Below are 18,447 nucleotides of genomic sequence, written 5' to 3'. Positions count from 1 at the left end.
TTAGAACTATTTGAATTTTTAAACTTTGTATATATATAGCTATATATATATATACACACACATATACATATATATGTGTGTGTATATATATAGCTTAATAAAAATAAAATAGAAAAATAAATGTCCCTTGTTTAAGTTGAATATAATATATGTGACTTTGGATCTTCATCCTCAAAAAGAGAGGAGAGGAAGAAAACTTCATAAACTTTAGAGAGAAAGAGACTTGAAAGTTGTTTTCCTACATTTAACTGGGGTGAAACAAGAGGATATTTCATTTAGGTTTGGCTTTGTTTTGGATTTGGAAGGATTTCATTCTGTTTACAATCTTTTTGATATATTTGAAAATATTTATTTCTAATTCTTGATAACAATGAATAAAATACCAGCTAGTCACTTCTCATTTCCAGTGTCACCTCCTCTGTAAGGTGTTCTCCGGCCACCTACTAATGTAGCAGCACTCCACAGTTACAATATAATCACCTTGCCTTATTTCTCTCATGGCTCTGACCATTATCTGATACTTCCATGTTTGCTACTTGTTTACTTGTCTATCAACATCTGCCTCTTTTTTTCTGAATGAAAAGTCCAATAGAACAAAGCTGGCCTGCCATGTCCACTGATCTATCCCCAGCATCTATTAAGAGTGCTGGCCCTTAGTAGGACCCAATTCCTACTTAATAAGATATTCATATATTATTATGTGACTTAGTTCTTGCCCCACCTCCTCTCCCAATTATTTCTAAAGTGGTATCATTGGAAAATGTATTCATTTTAAACCTCCTCCAGAGATGAAGCCTCATTTAATAGAGTTTGGGATTGGAAATTCTATTGCCTGGCTTGGAATCTGGTTCCTTCAGTTTTTAGCTAGACTAGTGGTTAACCTCCTTTCTAGGACTTGGATACCTTTATAGCTATAAATGGTGGTATTTATAATAGCTTTGTCATAGGACTTCTTGAGGATTATTCACTTCATTTCTGATACAAGAGAAAAGATCGGTTACTCCTTCCTTCTCATCCTTTACACCACCGTAAGGAAGGCCAAGTTCACACAGAGTTAAGAAAATGGCTTGGCAAATGCTGAGCAATTTCAAGGGACAGAAATAGCCAAAGCAGACCTTTAAACATTATGTTTTGAAGCTCAGGAAATACTTTGTCTAGTGATCTACAAAATTAGATGTAATGTGGATTAGGAAGAGTTTCTCAATCAAGTGCATCTTAAACAAGAGCCAGGTGAGAAGGGGGTCAATCTGATTGAAGAGTGTAACTCTGAAAAGGAAAAAACTAAAAAGTAGGGAAGAAAAACAAAAGGGCCTAAGAAAAGGGAATTCCGTATCAGATGGAAACAGTGAACCTGAAAGATAATTAACATAAGACATGCAAACAAGAAATACCAGCAGAGAAATGATCATGGATATTTACAATAAAGCCGTGATAGGTTGCAGCATGACACGGTCAGATGAAGAGCATATTATAAGGACAGAGAAGGGTTCATCTGTCACCCCCATGACATGACTTGCTATTGCGGGTAAAAGACGACAGGGGTAGCTCTGATTTTTAAAAAATGCCCTGGGAATTTCCACAATATCCCATGGCAAAGGCAAAGGAATGCTTTGAACTAGGAAACAAACAACTAGAGCCAATGAATTTTCTCAGAAATAAAGTATCTAATTTCCTGCAAATATCCCCAGAGTCTGAGGCAAGAGAAGGACAACATTCTGTGCCCTTCCTATGATGCATCATCACAAATAACTAAATAATCCCCACCGGCAGAGCACACTCAAAAGATGTATGTCTTAAAGAGACAACAGAGTTGAGGTATTTTCAGCAATTCTAGATACCACAGGCTCTAGGATTCCCCAAAGGTGATTGTTTTAGCTGGGATAAAATTACTTTCATTTGTTTGTAGCCCAAAGGCCAGAGTACATGGGAAAAACAAACAAACAAAAAAAAAACACTGAGTGTTACTTGAGTTGCTTCTGTTTTGCCAGGAAAAATTACATTCATCCTTCCATCCACAGAATGACTGGCACTTTAATGCGTTTTTAAGAGTTAGGCTCTTACTCAGTGCGTACTGGGGTTTGTTGCTATTAAAATGAGACTATTGTGAACATTTTTTTGGAGTAGCTGTCTTCATAGATGAGTATGAAACAGGAGATGCAAGATGTTTTAGAGAGTTCACTATTCATCCAAGAAGGAACATTTGCCTTTTACAAGGTGTTATGTAACATACCGGGGAATTAATAGTAAATAAGAAAATACCTTTCCTCTGTGTAAGATCCAATTCAGTGGGGAAAATAGACAAGTAAACAGACAATTAGAGGTGGTAAGTGCTAAAGGAAGCTTACTGCCAGGGCCTAATGAGGTTTTCATTCGTCTGACCTTTGCCTCAGAGGCCCAGTGACTCCACTTAGGCCACATACCAGTGAGCACATGGCACACAAGGCAAGACAGCTCAGCATCTCAGAAGAGACTTGTCAGCACCAGGAGGAAAATAACTCAGATCGACCTCTTACTGATACTGGCTCAGGAATGTCAGCACTGAATATTACATAAATACATTATAAAGGTATTAAAAGTTAGTAAGACAGGACTCTTGGTTGGGTCCTTTTCTGATACAGACTCAGGAAAGGTACAGCCAATAACAAAGGGTGAGTATTGAACAGACACGAGGACAACAGACGGATGGTTGTCTCCGCCTCCCACCACCTCCTCTGGCCTACCTTTACCCAATGCCAACAATTTCTGCTGGTGTAATAGAGAATCAAAGGAAAATTTTTCATCCTAAAGAAGGCATTTTTCACACACTATGGCTCCGCTCTCTCCTTGGCACCTTGCTTTACAGACAGTGCAAAATGTAGATTAGGTCAACTAGAAGTAAACTGTACTGTAATGTGCTTTTTGAAATTTTTTGGTTTGGCTACTTATTACGTCCTTCTGTTTTACACAGTATTTGTCTGTGTTTTGCAGACATACATGACAGCCCAATGAGATGAATTTTGAAGACAAGGTTTGAGATGGAAAGGGAGGTTTCTAGGCCTATGTCAATGGAAAATTCCAATAAGGTTAGTGATAAATCATTATAATCTTCTGAGTCATTTTGCTGCTTTACTGCAATAAGACATACAAACCAAAAAATATACATATGTCTTTATAATGAAAGCTACTTATCCATGGGTTTTAAATGAGCCAGTTGCTCTTTCATTCCATGTGGTCTGGGGCAAAGAGCTTTCAACTGCTGTGGTAGCTCCAGAAAAATTGAAAAACAACAGCTAACCATGAATTATAGACATTTAATAAGGAAAGATGGTGATTATTCTAAATGGCAACTAGAAACCCAAAACAGAATAAAGCTTTCAGTAAAAAAGCTCAGGAAGTAACTTATCTAGTGAGAGAACTTATTTCCCAAAAAAGGAAAAGTTACACAGTGGAGGAGAACGTAAGACTAATATAGACTAATATGTAAAATTGTAATAAAAATGTGAGGGCAAAGATGCAGTATGAGAAACTGAAAAGTTTCCACTTTCAAGCAGTACAAGTCAACGACTTATTGACAACATGCCACGTGAGGCAAAAGGTGCTGAAATACTGCTTCTTTGTCTAGGTTGATGAGTCAAAATATTTCATCAATAAATTCATGGCATGCTATTTATAAGATTTGTATATGGCGGTGAAATTCAAGAAAATTATCTGCTGCAAAAATCTGCCCTGGGGGTGAAAAAAATGCTCTAGAATTAGTGGTTATACATCCATATGAAAATACTGAAAATCACAGAATTGAAATGGTGGATTTTATGTTATTTATATCTTTATTTTTAAAAAGCTGCCCCAAACAAAGCAAAGCCCAAGATAAACAATAAAAAAAAATTCCAGATTCAAAATATGCCTTCCTTTATCCCTCACCCTGTACTCTCATAGAATTCTTTCTGTATTATGATCCTTACCAAGGTTGTCCTGTGTTATAGTTAGCTTGGTATCTCTCCAAGTAGATTTTAATGTGCTCAAGGATGTTTATATCTAAGACGTATTTCTTCTGGCTGAGTATTAACCAGGAATATTACCAGTTTCTATTTTTGCCTGGGTCGCTTCATAATAGCCTCACCGTAGTTATTAAACCTCCAGGTAACAACAGTCTGGCCCCTCCCAATCTCTGTCCCATTAGAAGCATGAGGTTATGAGATATGCTTTTCTAACCAAGGTCAGCTCTTTGGCCAAAGAGATCAGATAGTTCACTCTGAGGCATTGTGATAGCTAATTTTATGTGTCAACTTGACTGGGCCATGGGGTGCTCAAATATTTGGCTAAATGTATTATGGGTACATCTGTGGGGCTGTTTTTGGATGCGATTAACATCTGAATCAGTAGACCGAGTAAAGCACACTGCCCTTCTCAATGTGGGTGGACCTCATCCAATCCGCTGAAAGCCTGAACAGAATAAAAAGGCTGAGTAAGAAAGAGTTCTGTCTGTCTGTCTTTGAGCTGGAACACTGGACTAGAACTTACAGTACATACTCTCCTGGTTCTCAGGGGACTCACACTGGAAGGAAAACATGGGCTCTCCTGGGTCTCTAGCTTGCTTACTGCAGCTCTTGGTACTTCTCAGCCATAATAATCACATGAGCTAATTCCTTATAGTACATCTGTTTGTCTCTTTGTTTGTATCTATCTATCTATCTGTCTGTCTGTCTGTCTGTCTGTCTGTCTATCCATCCATCCATGTATCCATGCATCCATTCATTTGACTATGTCTCAGGAACGTTTAAGTAACACAGTCATACAGGGACGTTGAATCAGTCTCTAGTATGCTGATATATGTGTAGATCAAGTCAACTTGACTGCCATGATGAGCAGAGGGTGAGTTAAGAGCCCAGATCAGGCTAGATCCTTGTTTTCATCCTCTTCTGGGTGTATCTAAATCTGGAGAATGCCCCTAAACTCGTGCAACTCCTACAAACATTTTTATTTTTCCTAAGCCACTGATCTTCCTAAGCATATGTGTTACCACAGTTTGTTCCTGGGTTAACCAAATTAGTAAGACATAACACTTGGGCACCAAGTGCTTTCTGGTGGATTTACCATATATGAACAATCAAAAGTACAGTAACAATAGCTAAAGGCAAGTTTTTCTTTTAGAGAATGTTATCTGTTTTCCTCCATACTCTTACAGCCTTTATCTCCCAAAGGAAAGCTTCAGCCCAACACCAAAATTAAACCTAAAGGCCAGACATGTCTGCTTTGTCCTAAATATCCCAACATGTACAGGGTTTTTCAAGAAAATTCTAATTTTGAAAAAGAGATAATATAACACAAAACCTGAGATTATAGACTATCTCAGAGCACTAGTAGAATGGCCTATCAATAAGAAGACATAGCCCAAAATGTTATCACAGGGGGAAAAACAAAACACTTGGCAGGTAAATGTGGCTTTCTCACTTCCAAAATCCTGCTCTGAACTCTGACACTCATTCCACTCTTCACACCAGCAAGACGGTGGTCTTCCTTTTCTAGGGTTGGGTCTGGGGAGAACCCCTAGGTCAGAAAGTCACAAACTTGCAGCTTTTAACCAATGCAATAACAGACTTTCAAAAGCATTTTTTTCCCTTAGTTTCTATCTGCTTTTGAACATTTGTCAGTGCCTAAAATTGACTGTCTTTAATAATATTGTCCTTTTTTTTTTTTTTTAATATTCCTTGTGGAAGGAACTGCCCCAGGTGTTTTTACCACCATTACTGGAATTCTCATTTCTATCTAAGTTTGTCATTCATTTCAAAGAAGGCACCTGTTAAATATGTCCCTTAATTCTCAACAATGACCACAGTATTAGTTACCTTCATCAGAAGCAGCAGTTAGCAGACAGAAGCAATAACGAGGGTAGAGGGAGACAGACTGAGAATTCTTACACAATGATGTCATCCTCACCAAAAATACGTAACTGCGTCAAGGCAGTCTGAGAAGCTAGAGAATTCACTAATAAGGTTCTTAAACTTTATCAACATCTATGAGCATCGTATCTGCTGCATTTTAAAAACAGTAATTTTTCTTTTTCCCATTAGACAAAGTAATTCTTAGGCAGAACTTGAGAATTCTAGAGGGCATTTCTCAAAATCTGAAAGAAGCGTTTTTGCTCTTTGAAAACCCTTCTGAGAATATGCTGCCTGAGCTGCCCCACTGAGGTGGCTTGCTCCCCATCCTCAGCCTAGTTGATAGTGATAGAGGAACTGTTCTTGGATCATTTCATCCAATTAGATTCAATGATGAAAACAAAAGGAAAAGAGAGAGAAAACACTGTGGACCTTATATTCAGGCTGCCTGTGTTCAAAATTGGTAGCATCTTTTTTTAGCTGAATAACCTAATATAAATCACTCCTCAAATCTCAGCTTCTCCATTTATCACCTGGAGAAAAGGAATAGTGCCTCTCTCAAAGAATTCTGCTAAGGTTTAAGTGAAATAATTTTTCGAATGCACTCAGCACATGGTCTCATGGCACAAAGTAATTACTCAACAGTCATTAGCTATAATTATTAATGAACGGGAAAAAATAAAGGGAAAGTTACCAATACTCATCTATTTGAGCAAGGCAGAGAATCTGAAAAGACGAGAAAAAACTTGATTTGGAGCTACTGAGTGAGGGACCAGAAGAGAGAGGGCATCTGGTTCCTTTATGTAATTGCCTGCAGTCCCTCACCGCTACCTACCACACTGTTGAATCTCTTCTTCTCTGATCACCAAGAACACTCACAGTATCTTCACAGTCCCAGTAGGGGTTCAGCATGTAGTTTGGGAAGCAATGACCTAGAAAATAAAATCAAAAGCATTGCAGCTTCAGTACTGGAAGCAATTCTCAAAGTCTGAAGTTTTACTTTTTGCCAATACCCTTTCCACATTAACACTGACAAAACCTTGGCATACTAATCTTTTATCAGGGTGTTTCTTAGATGCTTGTTATGCTAATACAATAAAATATGTCACTGTTTTCATAGGCTGCGACACCTTGGCTGAAGTATTTTAAGAAACTGAACACGTATTTTTGCATGCAAATATTTTAAGGGTATTTCCACAGCTCTCATTAAGAAGTTTTAATGAACTAAAAGGTTTGTATTTAATATTTCACATACATAGAAGAACAAAATAAAACAGTAAACAAATGGCATATTCCATTTAAAAAATTAATTCACATGGTCAGAGTCCAATGTCTAATATTTGATAAGCAGAATAATTCAAAGAAAGAATATTTCATAAAGTAAGCTCCGAATTCTCTCTTTCTCCAAATAAATTTGCCACTTCTTCAATGCCTAGAGATTCTGCAAAGTGTGAACCAAACCAGAGACAAAAGATTATTTCTAGGATATTGAATGCCTCATGATAAAATTGTTAACCTAACTCTAATTTCTCAGAAGGGCACAAATAGATTGAGATCTATCATTTTAGTTTGGCATTATCCCAAATCACCCTAAAAAACAGCAAAACCTTCAGAAAACACAAACAAATTAATATAAAGAGCCAAACATAACATGAATGAAAAAGGGGATGTATGCCTTCACAATATTGCCTGTGTCATATTACAAAAGATCCTAGCAAAACTGGAGTTTCTGTGTTATATATACATTCCTTCAATTACATTAAAGTAATTCAACTTTGTTATAATCCTCAAAGCATTTCATATAAAATCAAATATAGAAGGCACATAGAGCTATAGACATTTCAAATTTATTAATTAACATTTATATTAGACATTGTACATACTAGGCCATGTTCTGAGTGTTCTTAAAATATTAACTCATTTAATACTCCTAATAATTCTATAGGGTAGATATATTTTTATCATCCCCATTTAGATGAAGAAACAGACACAAAGAAAAAGATGAGGCACAAAGAGGTTAATTAAAATTAATTCCAAATCAAAAAACTAATTTATAGAAGAATTGTGCAATAGAAATATGAACATCATTCTCACTCTCAATCTTCCCTTCCACTACCAACTGGGGCTTTAAGTGGGGCTTAATATCCTTTTTCTTTTTTTAACATTTTTTATTGAGTTATAATCATTTTACAATGTTGTGTCAAATTCCAGTGTAGAGCACAATTTTTCAGTATACATGAACATACATATATCCATTGTCACATTTTTTTTTCTCTGTCAGCTACCATAAGATCTTGTATATATTTCCCTGTGCTATACAGTATAATCTTGTTTATCTATTCTACATTTTGAAATCCCAGTCTGTCCCTTCCCACCCCCCACCCCCTTGGCAACCACAAGTTTGTATTCTATGTCTATGAGTCTGTTTCTGTTTTGTATTTCTGTTTTGTTTTGTTTTGTTCAGATTCCACATATGAGCAATTTCATATGGTATTTTTCTTTCTCTTTCTGGCTTACTTCACTTAGAATGACATTCTCCAGGAGCAACTATGTTGCTGCAAATGGTGTTATGTTGTCAGTTTTTATGACTGAGTAGTATTCCATTGTATAAATATACCACTTCTTCTTTATCCAGTCATCTGTTGATGGACATTTAGGCTGTTTCCATGTCTTGGCTACTGTAAATAGTGCTGCTATGAACATTGGGCTGCAGGTGTCATTCTGAACTAGGTCCCTTCTGGATATATGCCCAGGAGTGGGATGACTGGGTCATATGGTAAGTCTATTCCTTGTCTTTTTAGGAATCTCCATACTATTTTCCACAGTGGCTGCACCAAACTGCATTCCCACCAGCAGTGTAGGAGGGTTCCCTGTTCTCCACAACCTCTCCAGCATTTGTCATTTGTGGATTTTTGAATGATGGCCATTTTAACTGGTGTGAGGTGATACCTCATTGTAGTTTTGATTGGCATTTCTCTGATAATTAGTGATATTGAACATTTTTTTCATGTGCCTATTGATCATTTGTATTTCTTTCTTGGAAAATTGCTTGTTTAGGTCTTTGGCCCATTCTGGATTGGGCTGTTTGTTTTTTTCTTATTAAGTCATATGAACTGCTTGTATATTCTGGAGATCAAAACTTTGTCGGTTTTATTCGCAAAAATTTTCTCCCATTCCGTAGGTTGTCTTTTAGTTTTACTTATGGTTTCCTTTGCTGTGCAAAAGCTTGTAAGTTTAATTAGGTCAAGTAGGACTTAATATTTTAAACTCTCCTGAAGGAAAATGTGACTAAGTGATGAGTATCCTCTAGATAAAACCAGGTATCTTCATGTACTTATTTTCAACCCCAAGGCAGTGAATTTCCCAGCTAGTACAAATTTTAAAGCCAATTATTTTTTAAACACTGTTTTGGTACAACTGAGCCCCTTCTTCCACAAGCAGACCATGGCTTCAATTCTGTTCCCTTTTCACTCACCACCAGTAAATGTCTTGTCTTTCATTCCTCCATAGAGCACCAGAAGTTCTTTCATGACTACAGAGGAAGAAATAAATCATTTAAGCAAACCTGAAGTATATTTAAACTAAAACTTCTTGTTAAAAGTTATAATGTAGAATGGCATGTGTTTTGTTCTCACTTCATATCTAAGGCAAGTGTCCCTTTACCTTAATAAAAAGTTGTCAAAGAGAAAAATTAGGAAATTACATTTTATAGCTTAAGTAGCAAACTTGGAATTGTTTTTTACATTGACACTCATGTCAGGTTATGTCTACGTTCACAAAAAGCTGCAGAATCAAATCCTTTGAGGGCAGTGATCAAGTCTGCTTTGCCCGCCACTGTGGCCACACTGCATGACCAAAGCACATCATAATGCAAAAGACACATTTTGTGAGTGAATTGACAAACTACCCATTTACATCTTCTAAAGTTTAAGCAGTTTTGGTATAGGCTATATATCCAGTAGAGGGTCCTGAACATGCCTAAACTGAAAGGGAGAAAATACTCTTTGAAGAACATAGTTACAAATTTGAAGAGAAGTTCCTGCACACAAGAGCCAAGGCTGGTGTGGGAAGCAGATTTTTACTGATGTGGTGGTGAATGTTCTTCTCTCAGTGGATTCTGATGCCTCCACATTCCACTGAATCACAAGCACCCACTCTGATTTGATCAGTCTGTTTTTTAAAAAGCAGCTTCCAGTCTTTATGCCTAGCAAATAGAAAAGCTTAAAAATAGAATACACTTAAAAACAAAACAGAAGACTTCCAATAGCCAAAAGATCTTGAAAAAGAAGAACCAAGTTGAAAGTCTCACATTTCCTGATTTCAAAATATATTAGAAAGCCACAGTGCTCAAAACAGTGTAGTATTGGCATGAAGACAGACATACAGACTAACAGAATATAACAGAGATTCTGAGTAATAGATTCTAATGAATATAGTCAAATAATCTTCAAAAAGGGTGCCAAGGCTACTGAATGGGGAAATGACAGTTTTTCATTTTATTTTTCTTTATTTATTTTAACACCTTTACAGTGGTAAAATTCCTGTATGGTAAACTATACATATTTCAGATATACCATCTGATGAATTTTGATAGATGTACAGACGAATGAAACCACCACTACAACCAGGCAGCTACCATTTCCATCACTCCCCAAGAGGTGCAAATTTCAAATTCCCAATTTAACCCTTCTTACCCCCTTTACCTCCTGGTAACCATAAGTTTGTTCTCTATGTCTGTGAGTCTGTTGCTGTTTTGTAGATAAGTTCATTTGTGGAAAGGACGGTCTTTTAAATATAAGACCTAAAACTATAAAATTTCTAAAAAAAAAAAAAATAGGGAAAAAGCTTCACGACACTGGATTTGACAATGATTTCTTATATATGACTCCAAGAGCACAGGCAACACAAAGAAAAAGAAAACAGAAATGAAGAATTCATTTGAATTCTAATGGGTTTATTAGAGTATTAGACTGAATATAGTTGAGGAAGGAATCTCTGAGCTAGAAGATATATCAATAGAATCCTCAAAAACTGAAAGAGAAAAAAAATCTGAAGAAAAAAAACCCCCTAGAATACCCAAGAACTGTAGGACAACCACAAAAGTGACAACATACATGCAATGGGAATATCGGAAGGAAACAAAATAAAGGAAAGAACAGAAGAAATATTTGAGACAATACTGACAGATTTTCCCCAAATGAATGTCAGAAACCAATCAACAGTCCCAGGAAGCTCAGAGAATACCAAGCAGGATAAATGCCAAAAACAACTATATGTCAGCATATCATTTTCAAATTACATAAAATCAAAGATAAAGGAAAAAAAAGTCTTAAAAGAAGCCAGAGGAAAAAAACACCTTGCCTACAGGGGAATAAAGATACGAATTACATTTGGCTTCTCCCCAGAAACCACACAAGCAAGAAGACAGTGGAGTGAAATATTTAGAGTGTTGAGAGAAAAAAATCACCAATCTAGAATTATATACTTTGTAAAATTATCCTTCAAAATGAAGGAGAAATAAAGACTTTCTTAAACGAACAAACAAACAAAAGGGAATTTGTTGCCAGGAGACCTGCCTTACAAAAAATGCTAAAAGAAGATTTTTAGAGATAAGAGGAATAATAAACGTAAGAAACTAAATTTACCTAGAGTAAGGAAGAGCATCAAACAAGTAGTAAGTGAAAGAAAAATGAAACCCTTTTTTTCTTATTAATTGATGTAACAGATAACACTTTGCTCAAAATAATAATAGCAACAATATATTCAATTATGTATGCTTATGTATTGATCTTATGAATACTTACATTTATATGCCTATGTATACTTACGTGTAAGTTAAATTAATGACAGCCATGACACAAGGGACAGGACATAGGGATTAGGATTATTTTGTTACTTTAGGGTTCTCACACTGCTCATGAAGTGGTACACTATAATCTTAAAGCAGATTTGAATTGGCTGTAAATGTATATTGCGAACTCTACAGCAAACACCTAGAAAGTAAAAAAAAAAAAAAGTGCAACTGAAATGTTAAAAAAGGAGAGAAAGTGGAATTATAAAATACTCAATTGAAACAACAAATGGCAGAAATAGAGTGGAAGACAAAAATGAAAACAAAGAACCAGAGCAAGAAAAAGACAACAGTAACAAATATGATAGCTTGAAATCCAACTATATCAGTAATCACTCTGAATACCAATGGGAATAAATGCACCAATTAAAAAACAGATTTTCAGAGTAGATTAAAAAATAAGACCAGCTATATGTTGTACAAAAGAAACCCACTTTAAATATAAAGACCTATATGGATTCAAAATAAAGAGAGAAAAATACCATGCTAAAACTAGTCAAAAGAAAGCAGAAGTAGCTATACTTCTATCTTTTTATCTATCAATTTCAGGCAGAGCAGACTACAAAGCAAGGAAAGTTATCAAGGATAAAGAAGGGAATTTCATAAGGATAAAGGAGTGAAAGGGTTCAATTCTCCAAGAAGACATGATAATCCAAAACACTAGCAAGTCAAACACTACAGCACATTAAAACTTTCATACAGCACAACCAATTCAAATTAATCCCTGTAATACAAAGATGGTTCAATATACAAAATAAATTAATGTAACATACCATATCAACAGAATCAAGACTAAAAAATCATGATTATCTAAACAGACTGAGACAGGGTTCAACCATCTTTCATGACAAAAATTCTCATCAAACTAGGAATACGAAGAAAATAACTCAACATAATAAAGGCCATATATTAAAAGCCCACAGCCAAAATCATACTCATTGGTAAAAAAAGTGAAAGTTTTCCTCTAAAATCAGGAACAAGGAAAGGATCCTTACTCCTGTCACTTCTATTAAACATAGTAGTGAAAGCCCTAGCTAGAACAATTAGACAAGAAAAAGAAATAAAAGTCTTTCAAATTGAAAAGGAAGAAGTAAATTATTCCAGTTTTCAAATGACATGATTTTGTGTGTGGAAAACCCCAAAGACTTCTTAAAAACTTTTTGAACTAGTAAACAAACTCAATACAGTCACAGAATACAAAATCAGCATACAAAATTAGTTGCATTTCTATACACTACAATAAATGAACTACAACGACACTAAAAACAAACTATTTGAAAAGAAAACTGTAAAAAAAAAATCCACTTACAACAGCATCAAAAAGAATAAAATCTTAGGAATAAGCTTAACTAAGGAGGTGAAAGATTTATACAATGAAAAATAGAAAGCACTGATTAAAGAAATTAAATAAGACACAGGAAAATGGAAAGATACTTTCCATGTGTTCATGGATTGGAAGATTTAATGTTATTAAAAGGTCCATACTACCCAAAGTAATCTATACTATTCAACGCAATTCTTATCAAAGTCCCAAAAAGTTTTTTTTTTTCTAACAGAAATAGAAAAAAACATGTCTACAATTCACAGGGAACCATAAAAAGCCACAAAGAGCCAAATCAATCTTAAAAAGTAAGAACAAAGCTGGAGGAATCAGTTTCTGGTTGGAAAATATATTATAAGCTACAGTAATCAAAACACTATGATACTGGCAAAAAACCAAAAAACAAACAAACAAAAAAACAAAAAACCAAAAAAAAACAGACACACAGACCAATGGAATAAAATAGAACAGAAAACTCAGATATGAGTACAGGAATATATGGTCAACCTATCTTTGACAAGGGTGGTAAGAATACATGAAAGGGAAAGGATAATCTCTTCAACAAATGGTAATGGGAAAGCTGGATATCCACAAGTAAGAGAAGGAAATTGGACCTTTATCTTACAGCAGACACAAAAATCAACATAAAATGGATTAAAAGCTTAAATTTAAGACCTGAAATTATAAAAATCCTAGAGATAAACACAGGCAAAAGCACAGAGGAAAAGCTTCATGACAGTGGTCTTAGCAATGATTTCAGATATGACACCAAAAGCACCAGGAGCAAAACCAAAAATAAGCAAGTGTGAATATATCAAACTAAAAAGCTTCTGCACAGCAAAGGAAACAATCAGCAAAGTAAAAAGTTAACCTACAGAATGGGAGAAGATATCTGCAAATATATCAGATAAGAGGTTGATCTCCACAATATGTAAGAAATTCCTACAACTCAATAACAAAAAACTAATAACATGATTTTAAAATATGCTAAGGCCTTGAATAGACATTTCTCCAAAGACATACAAATGGCCAACAAGCATCTGAAAAGGTGCTCAGTATCATTAATCATCAAGGAAATGAAAATAAAAGTGAGACATTACCTTATACTTGCCAGGATAGCTACTACTGAAGGAAAAAGACAAGTATTGACAAAATTGTGGAGAAACTGAAACCTTGCCTTCTGTTGGTGGAAATGCAAAATGGTACAGCTGCAATGGAAAACAGTAATAGAAGCTCCTCAAAAAATTAAAAATAGGACAATAACATGATCCAGTAATTCCAGTTCTGGGTATATATCCAAAGAATCGAAATCAGGATCGCGAGAGATTGTTGGCACTCCCACGTTCGCTGCAGCATTATACGCAATAGTAAAGATGCGAAAACAACCTAAATGTCCATTGACAGATGGACAAAGAAAATGTGGTATATATACACAATGCAACATGATTCCACCTTTAAAAAAGAAGGAACTTCTGCAGTATGTGATAACATGGTTGGACCCTGAGGACATTACACTAAACGAAATAAGACAAAGAAAGACAAATAGTGCATGATTCCATTTATATGAGGTATCTAAAATGGTCAAAGTCATAAAATCAAAGACTGGAATGGTGGCTGCCAGGGGACGGAGGTAGTGGGAAATGGGGAGTCAGACTGTCAATGGTCAATAGTCGATTATTCTTATCAGTCTACAAATGTGTAGTTTCAGTTAATGAAAATGAATAAGCACCAGAAATCTGCTGTTCCACACTGTACCTATAGTCAACAATAATGTATTATATACTTAAAACTGGTTAAGTTGATAGATCTCAGGTTAAGTGTTCTTATATATGTTCTTCTACAATACATTCTTACACAATGAATGTTCTTACACAATAAAAATTTTTATAAGTGAGAGAGAGAACTCATCATAAAGATTGGATAACTACCACCAAGAGTGAACCATCCACACTGCCTGTTGGAACTCCTAGCATTTGTAATTTAGCACATATAAATATAAAAGCATTTTTAACTTTGGGCATATAGAGTTTCACTAATACTCATCTGTTCATGGCTTAGTATCATATTGATTCATGCAAGAATAATCTCTTGCTTTAACATATTTATTTCTCTTCTTCAATCCTTGCCACCACAGACATACTTTCATATGTATCTAATATATATAAACACATGGGTTCCTGTAAAATGTAAGTTGTTTTGTGGGTATGTATTTCTAATGTGCCCAAGTGGTATTATAGTATTGTCATTAACTCTTACTTTTTTCATTTAGTATTAAGGTTTCACAACTCATTCATATTGCCACATACATATTTAGTCCATCACTTCTAAGTACAACATTGGACTCCATGATATGCAATTCTTCATATTTGACCTCCCCATCCCCAGAAATAAAACACTCAAATCATCTCATATTTCTTGTTATCACAAACAACACAGTGATTGACATCCTCACAGGTTTCTGGGATAAGGATGACCAAATAGCCTGCTAATACTTATTTTTAGTTTAAAAAGAGTTAAATCACTCAAGCAAAACTATTGAGGTATAGGCAAGATGTGGGGGATGTGCACTCAATTTCACAAGGTACTGTCCAATTCCTCTCCAGTATGGTTGGAGACTGTTCAGGATAGCTGGCTCCACACTTCCACTGGCGGTACATGGGGCTCCTACATCCATATAGACTCTCCATCACTTCACAGTTTTCAGAACTCCAGAATTTTAGTTCCAGAATTTTAGTTTTGTTACAGGTACATTCTCAATACTCCCCCCTCTTCTGTCTTTTTGGGTTGCATTACAGGAGAGGAACATTGAGATTCATATACTCACTGTTTTTATGGTAGAGGAAGAAACCCTGTTCTTTGTCTAGGGAGAGATATTACTTTATCCCTCAAGGTTACTTGCTGTGAACATAATCCTGGAAAATGACTTCGGTAAAGAGTGGTCAGGGTCTTACATTCTGGTATCCCCAGCAAAAACATGCAAGAACGCTCAGAGCCCATGGTCACTGCACCAGCAAGGACATTTGCCCACATGGGGTAAATTCAGTAAACTACAGCAAGTATGAACTTGGTCTAGAAGCTCAGATGTGCAGGAAATGAAAGTTATATTCCTCTTTGCCATCAATTTAACTCCACTTTAATGCTCATCCTATTAGAATAATGGGAAATATAATCTTGGCCATGCTTGGGAGAAAAACAAAAATGTAATTTTCAATAAATTGCTTTTTCTAAAGTGTCATTATTAGTATTATTATTCTGCTACTCCAAATGGTTTGATTTTATTTTAGGAGTTTTTATATTGACAAAAGTCTAACATATGCTGACACTCTTCCCTTCCTAATGTCTTGATACTGCTCCCTCTGTAATCCAGCTCATACTCACATACTGCTTAGAAAATGATTAAGACTGACCAAGATTCAAAGGGTCATCTGAAGAATAAAGTTTACAGTTTTTTTCTGCTAATTTTGTTAGCCAGAATTTAATCACGAAACTAAAGGGTAACTCTTAAAAAAACTCTTCAATGTTATTCTCTGTACAGATGGCGAATAGTCTCTTCAAAAACTGTGGCTTCTGTGGAAGCTTTGTAGAGTAGTTACTGTTGTCAAATATAAAGCCAAGGAAAAGAACTGAATGTTAGGAGAGCAATATTAATGATGTAGTTGCCTAAAAAATAGGGACATGTCTGCAATATTTACAAAGTATTACTTTCAAGGCTATGTCTAAGATAAATTGCTAAGAGCTGTTCCCAGGCTGTATTACTCAGCAGCATCCACTCCTACTTTTCATTCCTAATAGAAAGAATGGGCAGATATTATTAACCTTGTTTGTAAATGAGGTAACTAAATCTCACAGTGACTCATTCAAGGATGTTATCTTTCAAGGAAAGTTTGTTGTGTTCTTGTCCCTTATACCAGACAAAGTGTATGTGCTATAATACATCAAAATTGGTGTGCCATTCTGAGGGACTGCAAAAAAAAAAAAAAAAAAAAAAGCAATAAAATTTGGTATTCATTTTTCAATAAGATGTCAGAAGTTGGAACCACTGTTAAAATTTATCCATTCATTCTAGTGCAATGAAAAGCCATGCATGCCACTCCTGGGATTCAGACTCTGAAGAAAGCCTGAGAACAAGTTTTAATGGCTTCTAACAACCTTCAGATGAGGTAGATAATGCTGAAAAGCTTTAAAATAATCTAATTTCTTCTTCTAATGGAAACATCTTAATTTCCCACATTTTGAACCATAAATGTAAATGGTTTTCAATCTTTTAGCTCTTAAATAAAACAGCTGTAGATACTCACAGAACTGCTGTAATGAGAAGCAGCTATTCTTCCCCCTAACAGATCATGCACTAATAGAAATCACTTCACTAGTACAGAAACTTTCAAACTTGAACTTTCAAGGTCAATTTTGAGTATATGAAGCAAAGTTGTTAAAACTTACTCCAAGTTTCTCCCCTAAAATTTTGTTTTTTAATCCTACAGATTGCTATACAGGAAAAGCCTAAAGAGGATGCAAATCTCATTTTATCTCTGTACCTGTTATGCAAACGATGGGTCTTGGTTTTCTCTTACATAATTATTAATTTTCCTTGGCTCAAATTCTCACCTGACACCAGGGAAACATCCTCTCCTATAAAGTCTGTTATATCACAGAAGCACACAATTAGCTTGTCAATAGGAACCTTTAATGATAATTGATTTTACTATATAGTCCACATGATCATATCCTCCTGAGGATTCAAGAGATTTAAAACATCTCTTAGTCCTACCCTCCCTGGCATAATATGATCAATAAAGTTGGTGCCTTTCTTGGTCAGCCTCTCCCAAGAGCCATCAAGGAATCATTCTCATAACTTGCCTTCCTCTGATATAATCTTAATCTGTATGGTTTTAATTGTACTGATTCTATGGTTCAACTACTCTACTAAAAGCAATGTGAGATCCTTGTCTTTGCCTCATCTGCAAGAGTTCTCTGGCTCTCTCAGACATTCTGGGTGTTAATATATAGCAATCAGGGAGGTCTCTATTGAATCTCCCAGTGCCAGCTCTTGCCACAGAAAGCACTTCCTTAGACTATACCCCTTCTACCTAGATACTACTTTTAAACTTCTCTTTAGGATAAAAGCTCTCCATACCTAGGGCATATAAAATTTCTGCCAAGGGTCACAAAGTCCTCCAACTGTAGCTCTCTCTTCTCTGAGGGCCACTTTGCCCCCATGAAAGGGGAGTCACTCAAAAATAAAATAACTGCAATAAAAATTCTGTGGGTGAGCTCAACAACAGAATGGAGAGGACAGAGAAAAGAATCAGTGAACTGGGAGACAGAACAAGAGATAATGCACCTTGAAAAACAGCAAGAAAATAGACTGAAAAAATAAACAGGGTCTTGTGCAACTATAATGAAAGATCTATATTCTT

General features: G+C 35.6%; 1 protein-coding gene across 1 annotated transcript in view; it reads right to left on the bottom strand.

The window, feature by feature from the left end:
* The window catches only part of LOC116662698, a 485,265-nt gene that overhangs the window by 182,690 nt on the left and 284,128 nt on the right, over positions 1–18,447 (bottom strand). The window contains exon 2 of the mRNA XM_032476646.1: positions 6,694–6,790. Coding sequence (XP_032332537.1) covers positions 6,694–6,770 — 77 coding nt within the window. The 5' untranslated portion in view covers positions 6,771–6,790. The remainder of the gene's footprint in view (positions 1–6,693; positions 6,791–18,447) is intronic.

Source organism: Camelus ferus, chromosome 3, assembly GCF_009834535.1.
Source record: "Camelus ferus isolate YT-003-E chromosome 3, BCGSAC_Cfer_1.0, whole genome shotgun sequence".
Classification (NCBI taxonomy): domain Eukaryota; kingdom Metazoa; phylum Chordata; class Mammalia; order Artiodactyla; family Camelidae; genus Camelus; species Camelus ferus.
Note: the sequence above shows the minus strand (reverse complement) of the source record. Positions and strands in the feature narration are given on the sequence as shown.